The 15,488-nt window shown below is 46.4% G+C and overlaps 1 protein-coding gene across 6 annotated transcripts in view; it reads right to left on the reverse strand.

Moving 5' to 3' along the window:
* Positions 1-360: 360 nt before the first annotated feature.
* KMT5B (lysine methyltransferase 5B) overlaps positions 361-15,488 on the reverse strand; it is a 51,838-nt gene continuing 36,710 nt past the window's right edge. For 5 of the 6 annotated variants that reach the window (XM_037135228.2, XM_037135224.2, XM_037135227.2 and 2 more), the window contains 5 exons: positions 15,224-15,390; positions 14,954-14,973; positions 14,739-14,875; positions 9,433-9,629; positions 361-2,724 (listed from right to left, as the gene is read on the reverse strand). In XM_037135228.2, the coding sequence (XP_036991123.2) occupies positions 1,247-2,724; positions 9,433-9,629; positions 14,739-14,875; positions 14,954-14,973; positions 15,224-15,390 (1,999 nt within the window). In that variant the 3' untranslated portion in view covers positions 361-1,246. Of the gene's footprint in view, positions 2,725-8,134; positions 8,400-9,432; positions 9,630-14,738; positions 14,876-14,953; positions 14,974-15,223; positions 15,391-15,488 lie in introns of those variants that run through there. The other variant, XM_037135231.2, reaches the window with a different exon arrangement.

Here is a 15,488-nt window from a genome sequence, read left to right on the forward strand (position 1 = left end):
AAAGTGCTTCAAAAACAAATTAAATCTGACTCTTCTTTTTGTTTAACTGATAATATAGTCAAAAACTCTTTGATATTTTTCATACATAAACTAACATAAGCCAAGAACTCCCACTGATGCAGTGCTTAAAACTATATATTTATAATTTCCTATTTTATTGGCATGGATATTTCTAAACTTAAAAACCTTCCTGGTAAGTTCTTTTAATTTCTTATGACAAAAATTTCTCACAACACACAAATATTTACAACATATACATTGTTTCAGTTCTTTACATTGAATTTCAAAGACAAACATTTTTATAGGTTACCACAGAACAAAAGCTGTGACTCATGTTTTTATTTCATAAACTATTATAAGTTAAAGTGAATAGAGTTTTTTAATATTCCTTGTAGCATTTTACAAGTGCAACAGAAACTTGAAGACCCAAATGAAGAGCTGTAGTTCATTAGACCAATGTTGCTTGTTGTCATCACATTGTTCACAGCAAATTTTTGAAAAAATAAGCACCAATCATTCTTGCAAAGAACAATTTTATCTAAAAGTATTGAAAAGTGTTAAATACAAGGTCTTTAACTTACATGACAAGCAATAAATACGCCGCATCGAACTCATCCCGCACACTGCTACCTTGTACATACAATGCCGTGGAGACGTTGGCCGCCACACGTGGAACTGAACTCTTTGTAAAGAAACCAACCTGACCTTGACCCGGGCCACACACAGTGCACCTGGGCCGGCACACAGTGTGGAACTGACGACACTCCAGGGGGCAACAGCTAGCAAATAAATCAAAAAGCCAAAGATCATTGCTGGTGATATTAGCATATACTAGAAAACCTTAATATGCTGCTACTATGATTTGTTTTAAATTACTGTTTAGTCATATATTAAAGAGCTAGTTAATGCTCTTGAAGTTAAAAAATTGTACAGCCACATTACTGTCTCCAGCGTCCTGTGTGGAAAGCTGCTGTCACTGCGCAGGTCTGCGTGAGCCTTTATTCGACAACGGGGCTTTACCTCTAACTCAGAATTGCACGTAAGGAGGCTACTTAAAAAGTACAATAAAAATGTGCACGAATCAGACTTCCAGAGAGTCAGCACGCTGTACACTTTCTACGTATTATGCCGACAGGTGAAGAAACGCGAGAAGTGCTGCCGCTAAAATGTTTCAGTTGAGGAATAACTGACTGGAATCTTTTATTTTGCTAAAGTAGTTACCCTGGGTCAAAGTGAGACCCAGGGCTTATGCATTAAGCCTCAAAGACTGATCTTCCCTCCTCCGGGAAGAAATGTCAATATCTATAGAGTCTTTCCCGACTATCAGCCGCAACCGCTTGGCTGGCGGAAGCGGAACGAAGTCGTCCTCGAAGTCGTCCTCATAGTCGTCCTCCTCCTCGTCCCCCTCCGAGGAGGAGGGGCCGTCCGTGCTCTCCTCCTCGTACTGACTGTAGTCATCCACTTCCATGCGAGACTCCAGGAGGGACAGGGGGTCACTGCAGCACACCCCGTTTTCATGAAGCCCCTCTGTACATGACCCCCGGCTCTCCTCATCCCGCTTTAGCTGGATTTTTAATTTTGTAGAACTACTACCTGACCCTGAGTTAAATCCGTTATTAAGCTTTGCTACATAGAGATTATTATCGTTTTCATGGTCTTTACTTAACTTGATGCTTATCTTGGAAGAATTCATCCCATCATTCTCTGGGTCATTTGTCTTGCTGCTGCTATCGTGACGCCTTCGAAGAGTCAATTTGGGGATCCCAGAGTTATTTTCCAGGATCAACTGTGCGTCATACCTTGTGATCCGCCTCTTCTTTTTACTTTTTGCAGTTCTGAAGCCATCTTTCGTTTTGAAGCTATCTGACGTCACCGCCGCACCATCCAGAGGTGAAGGGGCCCAGCCCAAGTAGCTGCCGGGCACACCCTCTGTGCTGCTGTGCTGGCCCTGGTCGGAGAGGGACCCCATCCCATCAGGCACCACGCCGGCTTTTCCAGGAGGATCACGCACAGGATGGGATTCCTCTGCTTTTGCCAACTGTTTCACAAGTTTTCCTGGTCTCGACTTCTTTTTTGCAATGCTGTTGTCACTCTTAGGACACTTCGCTTCCCCCCTTTGTGCAGTGTCATGAGCTAGTTCCTCTTCCTGTGTCGCCAGAGCTGGCTGCTCGCCACCGTCTAGGCAAGGCTCAGTCAAACCGTTTTCATAGCCGTCCAATGCATTTGGTTCCAGCTTGATGTCAGAGGTCTCCTTCAAGTTCACTCTCGTCCTCACCGACCGCCTGGTTGTGTATGTGCTGGGAGCGCCCTCCCCGGGTGAAGGGGCCCCGCGCCCGGAGTTCTGTTTGTGCTCTCTTGCGGCGTGTCTAGTCAAGCACCCACTAGCCACTGCGGCTTGTACTGGTCCCTCTGGCTCCTTATCTTTCTTAAGGGGCAAATTTTTATAGAGGACAACTTTAGGCTCCTTAAGGACTAAGTTTCCCATCTCGAGTTTTCTTGAAGTACTCTTCTGTTCCAGCCGTTTGCAATGATTTCTTAATTTTACCTTTGATAGTAAAGGCTTTGCAGGCTTTTTCAGTTTCTTTGGTACCCTGGAATTATTTATGTGAGTTAGCTTAGATGAGGTAGAGTTGGAAGCAGCTGGAATTCTTGACATAGACTGCCTCGTTAACGTTCTGCTCTTGCTGGTCTTTTTCACACCAACTGAAGATTTTCGGCTAGAAGCTGCAAAGTTAAAAAAAAAAAAAAAGATGAAAGACAGCCTTGGTAACACAAAACAATGCCCCAAACCAGATTCTCAGGGATGTGAGCCTCAGGTCGTACAAACACATGGCAGAAAGACCCAGTTCAGTTACTGCCTAAACGTGAGCATCCCCACACTGGTCTCCTTCTAATCTCTGCCTCTAATTTACAGAGCATCTATTCACTTTTGAATTGGGTATTTAAAGAGCTTAGTACAAGTAACTAGTTTTCACTCTACACTTGTCCTAAATCTAGCATTATACCGGTCCAAAATAAGCATTTCTATTCCTAATTTATTATTTTATCACATAAAAGATTTGAAGTTAAGGAAAAATCACGGCTTTTTTCCCCCCTTTCCCGAGTTCTTAGAATAATCATTTAAAATAGGTTTCTAAAATCCCATTACTCATTAACTCAAAGTAAGTATATTATCTGACTAGTAATCTAGAACAGAAACACACTGCAAATGGGCTTGAAGAGATGAATTCTATTCCAATGGCTTCAAACAAAAACAGACCCTAAGAACCACACACTGTATTCCCAAGACAATCGCCCCAAAAACCTGCACTAAGTTCCTCCCTCAGTCCAGCAGGACTCACTTGGCCCTGCCTCTCCTGCGACTGCCTGCTGCCTGCAACTGTGCTGAGAGGGAAGAAGCTGCCAGAATTACCCTCAGATGGGGGGCCTCCGACTTCCTTCCTCTGGACAAGGACGCAGAAAGGTGGCGATAATCCTACTGGAAACCTCTGCCTGGGAACTAGGGTGACAGCTGAAGGCTTTACACAAGGCTGATACATGGCTCAAGTTCGAGCTGCTCCCCAAGTGAGTCTCTGAGCTGCCGTTTTCTCTGCACGTACATTTGGACCTGCACACACTGTGCTTCACCTGAGTCCACTCAGTCAGCTCCCCGCATTCCCCACCTGGAAACCCTGGGAACCCCCACCCACCCACACTCCCCTTCCACTCATTCACTGCAGAAGCTGAGAGGATCTAATAACCACCGCCTCCCACCAGAAACGACGGAGAAGGAAACGACGCATGTGGGCAAGCCCAGCACCCTGCCCGACAGACTGCTGCTTACCCCATGCCTGAGGGTTGCCAAGCAACCGCTGTTTCTTCTGCATGGCTAGGCAATCAGCTACCATTCGTTCTTATTCAGAAGAGCAAGAATGAGTAACAAGCTTTCCCAAAGGACCACGCCATCGAGAACAGAGGGCTCTATACTCGAGACTGGCTCTTAAATGGCGCCGAGGTACCCAAACCAGCAGGATTCCCAGGCCTGAGACTCACTGTCTGTCTGTGTGGGCTGTTCCCAAGCAGGCCACTATCTTTTGAACAGTAGTCAGGTTTGGACACCACTCCACTGGAACGCTGATGTAAGCTGGACACAGAATTTGCATGAAATTATTTTTAAAATGTAAGGGTATTCTGGGAGTTCTTTGGCTAAACAATTTCTTTCTGCCTCCAGGGCTTCCTTCGAGGCCGACCAAGGAGAGATGCTTACGGAGGTCTGCGCCCACCAGTGTTGTGCGCTCCGTCTTCTCGGGGTAGCTGTGGTGGTCCTCTGTTCGGCCTACGGCTCTTCAAGGGCCACTCCAGGACCAGGCCAGCGGTTCTCAACCGGATCTCTCCCTTTCCCCACCCCTCCCGCTCTGCACCCGCCGTCAGCTGCACATCATAACCACACATACGCCCTGCACTCTCCGCAGCTACAGGCCTCGTCTGGACCCAGCCTGTGCCCTGCAGGGGGGCCTCGGCCAGTCTCTGACGACCTGCAGGTCAGAAAATCCAGCGAACACCTTTGGCCCTTACCTTGCTTTGCAGGATGTGAAACTGCTCACCATTCATCTTCCAGGAAAACCGTCTTCCCTTGGCTGTCCCCAAGAGCACTCTCCCTGTGACTGCCCTGAGACGGCACTCCTCAGGCCTCTGGGAAAGCGGTCTCCCGGTGACAGGCGCCCACCCCAGCGGCCATTACCACCCATCTGCTGGAAGTTCCCGAACCACTCTCTCCGGCCTGACTCTCTCCTGCATTATCAATCCCTATCACCAGACACCCACTGGCATCTGGCCCTCCCTGCAAGGCTGTTCGATAAGCCCCTCAGCAAACACACTCAACTTGAACTCCCCACCGAGTCTCATGGCTGCTTCTCCTCCTACACTTCCGCCTTTGGGTTAGCAGCTCCGCAACCCGCCCGGCTGCCCAAGCAGGCCCCGGGGGTGGGGGGAGGGGGGCATTCCGGATGCCTGCCTTCCCTACCTGCCTCTCCTGTTGACCACCAGGTCCTGTGGAGTCCACCTCTCCACCGCCGCCACACCCTCCTGCCTGCTTCCCAACAGCCCACTCCCCACCATGCAGCCAAAATGACCTTCCTAGTACGTACACCATGTCACCTCTGCACTTTCAACCTTACGATAACCCACTGCCCTGAGACTCAGGTCCACAACTCTGGGTCATGCTCACACCCCTTCTTCCCACCTCCCGGTCCAGCTGCGACCAATTTCATCTACACAAGTCCTACACTCACCCCCAACTTGTTGTTTAAATAATTTTTACAATATTTTATTTACTTATTTTTAGAGGCAGAGAAAAGGAGTAAGAGAAACACTGATGTGCGGGAAAAACATTCATCGGTTGCTCCTCACACACCCTGAACTGGAGACCTGGCCTACAACCCAGGCATGGACCTGATTGGGAATCGAACTGGCAACCTTTTGGTTTGGAGGCCGGCACTTAATCTACACTAGCCACAGCCCTAATATATTTATTTTTTAATTATTATTATTTTTAGTGACGGGAAGGGAGGGAGAAAGATCAATGCATCGTTGCCTCTCACATACTCCCTACTGGAGATGTGGCCTGCAACCCAGGCACTGTGCCCTGACTGGAAATCGAACTGGCGACCCTTTGGTTCGCAGGCCTGCACTCAATCCACTAGCCACACCAGGCAGGGCTGTTTTTTTAAAAAAAAATAAAACTCCCTCTCCTTTGAATATGCTTCACATGGTCAATGCTTCACCTCTTTTAAGATTCAACTCAGGAAAACACCTCTCCCAGGGAGCCCGTCAGGACTCTCTGTGTAGGACAGGAAGCCCTGGCTGTGTGCCCCACAAAGCCTGAGCGTCCCCTTCCTTGGGCACCTATTTTAACCCACTGCAAGTGTCTTGTTTTACGGGGATTCTGGGTTCGGACTCCCCCCAGAACCCCTTTCCCGGGGAATCACTGTTAGCTGATGGCAATGAATCACTCACAAAGCACCTGGGCGTGTGTCCACAACAGCACCAAGTAGAGCATTTGAGGCTACAGGTGGTTTCAACAGAGACTCCACTTAGGTTTATGTTACAGTGTGTTCTCGTTTGGCCTAAAAAGCATTCTCTCTTCAGAAGTCCAGCTAAAAGGTATATTAAGTCAAAGGTTAAAAAAAAAAGACATATGCAAGCTGGGCAGAAGTGAGAGCAAAGTGACCAAGATGAGATGAGAGACTAAGGACTCTGCCCTGACCGGTGCGGCTCAGTGGGTTGGGCATCACCCTGCAAAGCAGGTGGTCACTGGTTGGACTTCTTCTTGGGGCACAGGCCTGGCTTGTGGATTTGGTCCCCGGTTTGGGGCACACAAAGGCAACTGAGGGACGTTTCTCTCGCACATCAATGTCTCCCCCCCCACCAAACATTAATAAAATCTGTGGAAAAGAAGAGACTTAAGGACTCTGACTGTGGCCACCCTGGTGCCTGCACTGACACACCACCTGTGACTCTTCCCTGCTGTCCATGTCCAGGACGAGCCCCAAATGCATAAACTGAAACTGTGATTTTAGGTGGAGCTACATTCTTTGCAATGATCACATAGCACGTGCTGTGCGAGAACCATGCTCACATTGATCTCACGTGCCTAAGACTGTCCATCTGGTGAGGGGCAGAGATGGGATTTGCACTGAGCTCTGTAGTTCAAGATCTTAAGTTAGTTTTTTTTTTTTTTAAGATTTTATTTATTTATTTATTTATTTATTTATTTATTTGGGAGAGGGGGAGGGAGAGAAATATCTATGTGTGGGTTGCCTCTCGACCCGGCCTGTGGCCCAGGCATGTGCCCTGACTGGGAACCCAATCAATGACCCCTTGGTTCACAGGCCAGTGCACAATCCACTAAGCCACGCCAGGTAGGACAAGATCCCAAGTTCTTAGGCACTGCTTCTAAGGTACGCCAGTCCCAACTCATATAGGTAAAGGAGGCACAGCATGGCCATCACGGTCATTTCTGGGTGTCTTCAAAATCATAAGGCAGCTCTGCGTGGGTGTCAGGAATTACAGCCAGATGCAAGAGCAGAAAAATGACATGGAGGCTTCCTGAGTGCCAGGGCTGCATCTGGACGGAAAAGCCCCAGGTACGCACACTGTCGGCATGAACCGAGCTAATCCAAGGACCACGTACAGCTGACACCTCAGAACTTGAGCCAGCAGCTCCCACCTTCCGTGGCCAACACAGACTGACGGTGGCTGCCAGGAGCAGGCCTCGGGCCGGGGCCTGAAGCAGACCCCTGCGTTCAGGCTGGGGAGTGCTACCTACGACAGGCGAGACTGAGGAGCAGGGAACAGCCCCCGCCTCTGGGACAGGCTCTCCTCAGTTCAGAGACTTAACGCGCTGGCCAAGTCTTCTGGGTCCTGTACCAGCTTGTGGCATTTGCAGTGACACACATCCTGTACCAGGGCACTGACTACAGGGGGTGGCCCAGACATCGAGGCACAAGAGACCTGAAAAAGCAGAATCTTTCAATAATGGCATAATTCAGGCTTGTGAAGTTTATTTGTAAAAATGGATTTCTTCTAGTCTCCTCTCTCTGGATGCTAAAGCAAACAGGTTGTGGCTCTCATGTACCTTATGAAAATGGATCTGCATGGAAGAAATAATTTTTCTTTTCACTAGGCAGAAATGTTTCTTTAAAAAGAATATACACACTGCTCAAGGAAAGCAGTTCCTGTCAGCTGCTAAATCCCAGACAAGCCTGGGTTGTGGGCCAAGTCCACAGCTGGGAGTGTGCAAAAGGGAATAGATCGCTGTCTCTCTTACACACTGATGTTTCTCCCTCTCCCCTCCCTTCTCTCTGAAAGTTAAAAAAAATTTTTTTAAGTATTTGGTTCATTGGCAAATATTCCCTGATGCTCACATAGTATAGCACACTCAACACCTTCTGAAAAATATTTGTATTCTAATCTTTTAAACTGTGGTGTTGAAAATTCAGAATCTTTACATCGGAAACGCAGTTAATGCATAAAAACACAAAACACCCCCCGGAATGCCACAGAGCCACTCAATGGGACAGCGCTGTGGCAGTCCCCACACACAGGTTTCACAACTCTCCAGTGTCACCCAGGAACCAGACTCAGAAAACAAGCATTGATTGTGCTGTGTTTATTATCAGAACCAACGGTCCACAGCGAGCGACGGACTAACTGCTCTCGCTCGTCTTGTTCACTCTGGACATTATAAAGGGGACTGGATGCACAGGGTTACTGTTACACTGCAGAGGTTACGTCTGTCCTGACTCCCAGCAGCAGGTGGATTTGGGAATTCTCAGCATTGACCTTCGCCATCACGGGAGACACTTTCCCTTTCCTTCGGGAGTTTCTGCGAGGGAGGGAGGGCAGCACCCAGTGCTGGGCTGAAAACGTGGAGAGGGAGAAGAGCCTAAAATAACCAGATCTCAGAGGATATTTAGGTGCCAAGAAGTACCTATGAACATTTAGTGCCAAAACAGGCAGACTTTGAGGATCACCAAGTCAAAACTTTCAAACTCCATCCCCGTCAGAGATAAGTCAGACTGAAGAGCCTCTACTTCGGTGGGACCAGAGGACATCGGTGTCACCCAGATGGAAACAGCAGCGTTCGGAATGGTCCCAGGCCTTCCGAGCTCCAAGACAACGTGTTTTCCTTCTTTGTTTAGGCTTTCTTTTTCTTTTCTCTGTATTCTTCATTCTTTTTCCAGTTCCATTAGGTCTTCTCCCCCACACCCCCAACTGGTATCTTAAAGCTTGCTTCTTTCTCCTTCTCACCCTGCTACTTTTTGGTAGCGGCTAATATGTCACAGTGAAGGGACATTTAAAATGCTCCGTTATCACAATCTGAATCTGGTAACTGGCGGTGAACTGGGTCAGTTCATTTTGAAAAAGGCAAGTAAACCTTGAAGCCAGAAGCTACGAGCCCCCCAAGTCCCTCAGCCGTCCTAACAGCGGGCTGGGCATGGGGACACGTGTGCGCCTGTGTGAGTCCGTCAGTCCTATCTGCTCGGAGCCACTTCATTGTGGTGAAGCTAACACACCATGAGAATGTTGCTCTCAAGGTGTGCATAACACACAAACATAGCCATGCCACATATAATGTCATATATGATATGTGTAATACATATGACGACCCTGGAACACATGACGAAACATGTAAAATCCAGTTACCAAGTATTCAAGGAAAGCAGAGCAATTGGTCTAGGGGAGCATACTGAATCTGCAGGTGGGACACAGACCGCTTTTGTGGGCAGATCATTTCTAGAACCTTGTGATGCTGCTGAAGACCCAGGGTGTCTCTCAATATTTAAAAGATCAAAACTATTGAAGCACACACTTCAGGAAACAAATTGTGTTGAAACACTTAAAAAAAAAAGAAACAAAAGAAGATATGCTTATCAAAGGTCCCTTACTTACTTGCATTGTTTTTTTCCTGAGTGGTGTCTGCATCAGTGTTAGAGCTGACAGACTGACTGTCTGAATTTTTGCTGCTGTCCCCTAACTTTTTAAGCCTATTTAAACGTTTGTCTGTTTCTCTGAGTCCGTATTTGCTATTGATAACAGGAGCAGGCGCAGGTAGTCCCACTCTGGATTTAAAAGCACCAGTTCCCCGTCTGAAAGAGAAAAGAGCACACGTCACACAAGCAGTGCACTTACTGGCCACGGGCTGCAGGCCCCAGGCCCCTCCGCCACCCCTGGGGTCTGCCAGGGCCAGGGCTCCCAAAGAACTGAAAGAGGGTATGAAATTTACAGCAAGCTGTGACGGCTGCTATCAATTATTAATCTCCCACGAGAAGCTACTGGGCCCAGGAGAATTATGTGTAGGTAACAATAAATAACTGGTTCTTCGATTTCAAAACTGGCTGGTGAAATTTACCATTTCTGTACATATAGAAATATATTGTGGTCTAAATTGTGGCTCAAATAACCACCTGTTAATTACAGTCCAGCTTTGTTCTACACAGTTTAACACTACATTACTAAAAACTGAGAATTAAGAAATTAAAAAACGAAACCAGACAATTTCCATAAATTAAGTCATTATTTAGTTAGAACTTAATGTTCAACACAAACAAGCCCCCACTGAAATGCTGTATCAGAGGCTAGGCTATCTTAGTGAAAATCTGACTTTGGGAACAAAAACAGCCTGTTAAGTAATTCCTTTAAAGCTATTGAATGAACAAATGACCATAATCAAGTTAATAAAATGTTACTGTATACAAGACATTAAGAGACTTGCTTTTACTACAGGATAAGAATAATTTCTAACCTGCTTTTACTATTATTGGTATTTATATAAATTCTTCTGAAGTGAGGATACTTAACAGGAGAGTTCCTAAACTTCCTAAATGAATCTGGTTTTGCAAATCTTTATTCAGCGTATAAAGGGAAATTTCTACTCATCTCTATTCAAAAGAATAAATTATACATGAAAGAGGTTTTTAAAAAAGCACTACCTGTTGCATTTAAGAAGTGAGAAATCTGTTGGGCTAAAATTAAAATTGCCTTCTGTGGCTTGCCTCTTATTGGCCTTAGCTTGTTAAAAGAAAAGCCATACAGTAACAGCTTCTGACCTTGTGGTCAAATTGTGAATATCCTCTGGTATGAAAGCAATCTTGCCCTGCGTGAGACCCCACATGACTGATTTCCTCCTCCCAAGCAATGAGTGTGTGATGTGACTTTTTGCTAAGGGACAACAAGAGTTCTTTTTTCTCTCCCCACCCTCCTAACTCTTAATGCTAGGAAGCACAGACCTAACCCTAAAGTGGAAACTATTTTTGATAAGTAAAGTAAGAATTCTTGCTTTCTGCTTTCTTTGCCTTCACAGAAAGCACCTAGAATTTTTATTAATGCATTTGTAAAAATAAAAAACTTACTGTGGGACTGCCTCAATTCTTTCATTCAAAAAGTGCACCGAAAAGTCTCACCAAGCCAGGCAATCAATTATACTCAACTCCATCCCAAAACACTCCCAGAGAATAAACCCACAAATCCCAAAGCCATTTCATTTGATGTGGATAAAGAAAGTAATAAATTATTTTCAGATATTCCATGTCCTTTTACCATAACACATAGCATTTCTGAAAGATGAGCCACACTTAAAATTATGCTTAAACACAAAATAAGTGATTGTAATGGAATTATTTTATCTGGAAATTAGGAGGTTTTTTTTTTTTTTTTTAAGTAAAACTCTACTATTCACCTGCTTCTCTACTACCCTCACTTCTTTCTAACCCCGGAGAGAGACGCGTGCTCAGGCTTGCTGCAACGAGCCAGACCGCCCAGGACATAAACATCTGGGAGGTGGAAACTGATGGTGCTTCCCAACCCCCTGCAGCCCCACAACCCTGAGGGACCAGTGCTCCCCACCTGCTGGCACCTCAGCTTCCACCTCCTCACCCCAGTCTGCACACCCATCTACATTGTCGGTGTTTTCTGAGTGATCCGAATCAGCACGACAATACATGCATTCACTCAGCAACCAGCTTTACCACCATCAACACAGCGCAGGCAAATTAACTGGGACAGAACGTGTTTTAAAAGTGGTGGACACTGAACCTTGCCGGCTATCTTTCCCACTTGCCACCGTGAACACAGCTGCCACACTGCTCTTGAAACCAAATCCATAAACTACTGCCCATATTTCCATAGGACAGATTCTTCCATATGGGACTGCCTGCCAAGTAAATGGTACACTTACTTCTGACGCATACTGCCAGATTACCTTCCCAAAAGGTCACAGCTCTTCACGGCCCCGACAACACCGTACCTGTTTCTCCACGTTCTCACCAGCAGGATGCGGCGCGGGCCTCAAACTTTGCCCCCTGACAGTGAACACGGACACCTGACTGTTTCAACTTCCTCATTTCTGGTCGTCATTTCCCGTGCTGCACTCTGCCTACCTTTCTTTACTACCGCGGTCTGTCTTTCCCCAGGAGCTTACTGCAGTTTTTGTTAGTGCGACACTAACTCTTCGTGTGTGTACTGTTTCCCACTTCGGTTTATTGTTTGTTCTTGACTTTATTTTCAGCCATTCAAAATTTCAGTATTTACAGTTTCTTGTCTTCTTTCAAAAGAATACTACTAACCCAATGTTAGACATATATTTTCCTAAACTGTTCTAATAGTTTTGCATTGTATTTCAAAATTTAAACTCTTAATCCATCTGGAATTTATTTTTATACGGTGTGAGGATGGGGATTTAGCTGTTTTCTTCCAGACACATAATGAACGACAGCTGACCCTTGAACAAGGCGGGACTCAGCAGGCACCAATCAGTGCTGCAGCCGAAAGCCAGCCCCCGGCACCTGCGGACAGGCTACTGCACCCTCACGCCCGCCTGTTTCAGGACTCTCCTCATGTCCTCTTACCTACTTGCCCATTTCTGGCCGGTAAGTATCAAGTTTTGATTACAATTGTTTCACAGCATCTTTTAATACTTGTTAAGGCAAAGCTCCCTTCAGAAATTTTTTCTTGGCTATTACCTACCATACTTTTGCATAAGCTTTACAATAATTTGGCCCCTCACTGGATTTTACCCCTCCAAGGCCCAGAGGGAAACCTGCAGCGCTGACTGGGGACATGCTGCGACCGCCGCGGCGTGAGGGTATATGACGCAGCGTGGGTGCGGGCCCCCACGCACCCCGGCCACTCCGCTTGCTGCTTCAGCGCCTCTGTAAAACTGCCCACTCTCTGCCCCTCGGTGGGACGCCTCTTCTCGCCATCTGGCACGCAGTGCAGTGTGAGTGTGGGTGTGTGTATACACCACCCTCACGACTGACACTGTGCTTATTAGTCTTGTTTATCACGCACGTGCAGGCCTAACAGAAAGTGGCTATTCAGTTAGTATCTGATGAATAACCGAATGAGCTCCTTTGACTAGTCTCATCCTCTCACCTAACTGGTGTTCCCTGAACCAGACTCTGAACGATATTTGCAGCCAACCTTCAGATCAGACTGCTCACCGGTGTGACGACAGCGTGCATACTGTTCTGTGGACGAGGCCTTTCCACGTGGGAAGGGCTTGCACGTTTCTCCCTACTGCTCACACACAGCCTGTGAAGGAGGAGGGATGACCCCAAATGACCCGTGAGAAACCGAGGCTCGATAATGAGAATGAACATGCCTAAGAAACATGATGACACGTGCAGCTCTGAATGAGTAAAAGAGCTGCTTCAGGGCCGGTTTGGAATCTCGTGTATATAGTTACACTTTCAGAACAGCCTCTAAAACCTTATTAGCATCAATCATTCATTTAGCAAATATTTATCAAGCCCCTACTATGTGCCAGGTATTATTCTGGATGCTGGGGAATATAGAAGTAAATAAAAGAAATACAAATCTCTGACTTATTGGAGTTTCTATTGTAATAATGACCAGAAACCACAATGCAATTTTACAGTTACTTTTGAGTATTAATTATGTGCTATTCTACATACTTTACATGAAATAACTAATTGAATCCTCACAGCAAACCTATGGAGTAACTTCTTGTGTTGCCTTCGAATTGCAGACAGGTAACTGAGGGACAAAAGCAGCTAAGCTGCCCAAGACTGCAGAGCTCAGGAAGTGCAGAGTCACGGGACGCCGACTCGGGCACTCACTCTACCACACTGTGCTGTCTCTGTAAAGTGATTTTAAAGCACTGATCAACTATAGTGAATTTAATTTTTGTGGACTAGTCTGAGATCCAACCAATGTTCACACCATTTTTATATAGAAAATGGTAAGTTTTATCCTCCACGCCAACATAGGGAAACCTCTGGCTGCCTGGGAAGAAGAGAATGAGGCCTCTGTGGAACCCACCATGCTACCCATCTAGGACTACAGGCCGGGTGTTTTCAGTGGGAGAAGTGGCCCTAACCAGTACTGTTGCTCGTATTTGCAAAAGCAACATGAAGTGAAAAGAACAAGGGCTCTGAAGTTAGGCTGACTGGGCTCAGTACTTCAGTTTCTGCCCCTGCAAGGGGCAATGGCTACTGCCCTCTCACAGGACGGCTGTGAGCACTGAATGAGTCGAGATCAGTGGTGTCCAGGACAGGGCAAGGTGTGTGACAGGGGCTGAACAAGCCCAGGTTTGCTGGGCAGCGCGGCCGACAGTGTGCCCTAGGCTGTGATGGAGCCTTCCTGCAGCTCCACCCGGATGAGCTGGTGAAGCTGTCTCTGGGAGCTCAGGTAGGCAGGGGTTCCTCCAGCAAGGTGCTGAGCAGCAGTGCTGCTAAGGCAGACCTGGGGGAGTCCCACAAGGACGCCAGAGTCTCGATGGGTCACACAGAGAGGTTCCCCACTGAGTGATGGAGCTTACAAAGAGCATATGCCTCGACACAAACATTCCAGAGCACACACCTTGGTAACTCACAAGACTACTTCAGGGTTGTACAGGACTGTCAGCGGTGGGACTTCACTTGCCATTTTTGGGACAACCCCATCCTGGCTGTGCGCACGTGTGTGTAACTTACTTCCCACTCTCCCCTTACACAGGTTTGAGTTCTGATCGATTTGTAGGAATAACCACTGGTAACAGTAGGATGTGAAAGGGTCAGGTGCCAGTGTACCTACAAGTTCTGGACCCTCTGATTTGTTCATGCGTGCAGGATTGGGTGCAACGTTCTGATGTACATAACTACCCCTGCATTTAAGTGATGAAATAATGGGATTTAAAGCCCACGACCATCAGGTGGTTAAAAGAATGAAAGAGCTGAACATCTTAATGAATGACATACCTTTCACAAGTGTAACACTCGCAGAACTCATTGTTTTCTCCAAAAAACCCATCTCCATAGTAACAAGAAATTTCTTCCCCAGGTTCAATATCTCTGAGAGCCTTCACACATGCTGTATCTCGACCAGTTGACACAAACTGAAATAAAATTAACTATGTAAGAAACTCGCACCAGAAGCAGAAACTAAATATTTGAGATAAAATTTTTGTGCTTACCTTACAGTTAGGTCTGCAATCTGAAAAATGTCCAAAAGATAAAGTCAATTAACTGTAGATAAGATCTGAAACACGAACAATTCCAGAAATCTGAAATAAGCTTTCCATGTAAGTTTACAAAGTTGATAGAAGTTTAGGTCTCAAGTTAGAACTACAGAAGTATTTAACAACTTTGCGGGAGGAAATTCCACTCCTAACCCTCCTCTAGAGGAAGACGAAGGCCTCCCTCTGTCGGACACGCCAGCGCCACACCCCGAGAAAGGCGCTCACCGTGGTTTATGAAGGCGGCGGGGCCGAGCCAGAGCTGCGCGCAGTTCTTCCTCGTGGAGTACATGACACTGAAGTCGTTTTCACCGTGTCTGAGTAGCATGTTCTCCTCAATTTCTGAAAGTTCGGCAATACAACCCACCAGTAATTCTATTTTGTCATTTCGTTTCCTATTTAAAATATGTGATGTTAAAAATTACCAGTAATTATAAATAATAAGGCTTCTTTTAATAACATAACCCTGACCAATAAATACCAAGTATTGAGA

Source organism: Artibeus jamaicensis, unplaced genomic scaffold (genome assembly GCF_021234435.1).
Source record: "Artibeus jamaicensis isolate MK-2021 breed Jamaican fruit bat unplaced genomic scaffold, CSHL_Jam_final contig_3109, whole genome shotgun sequence".
NCBI classification, from domain to species: domain Eukaryota; kingdom Metazoa; phylum Chordata; class Mammalia; order Chiroptera; family Phyllostomidae; genus Artibeus; species Artibeus jamaicensis.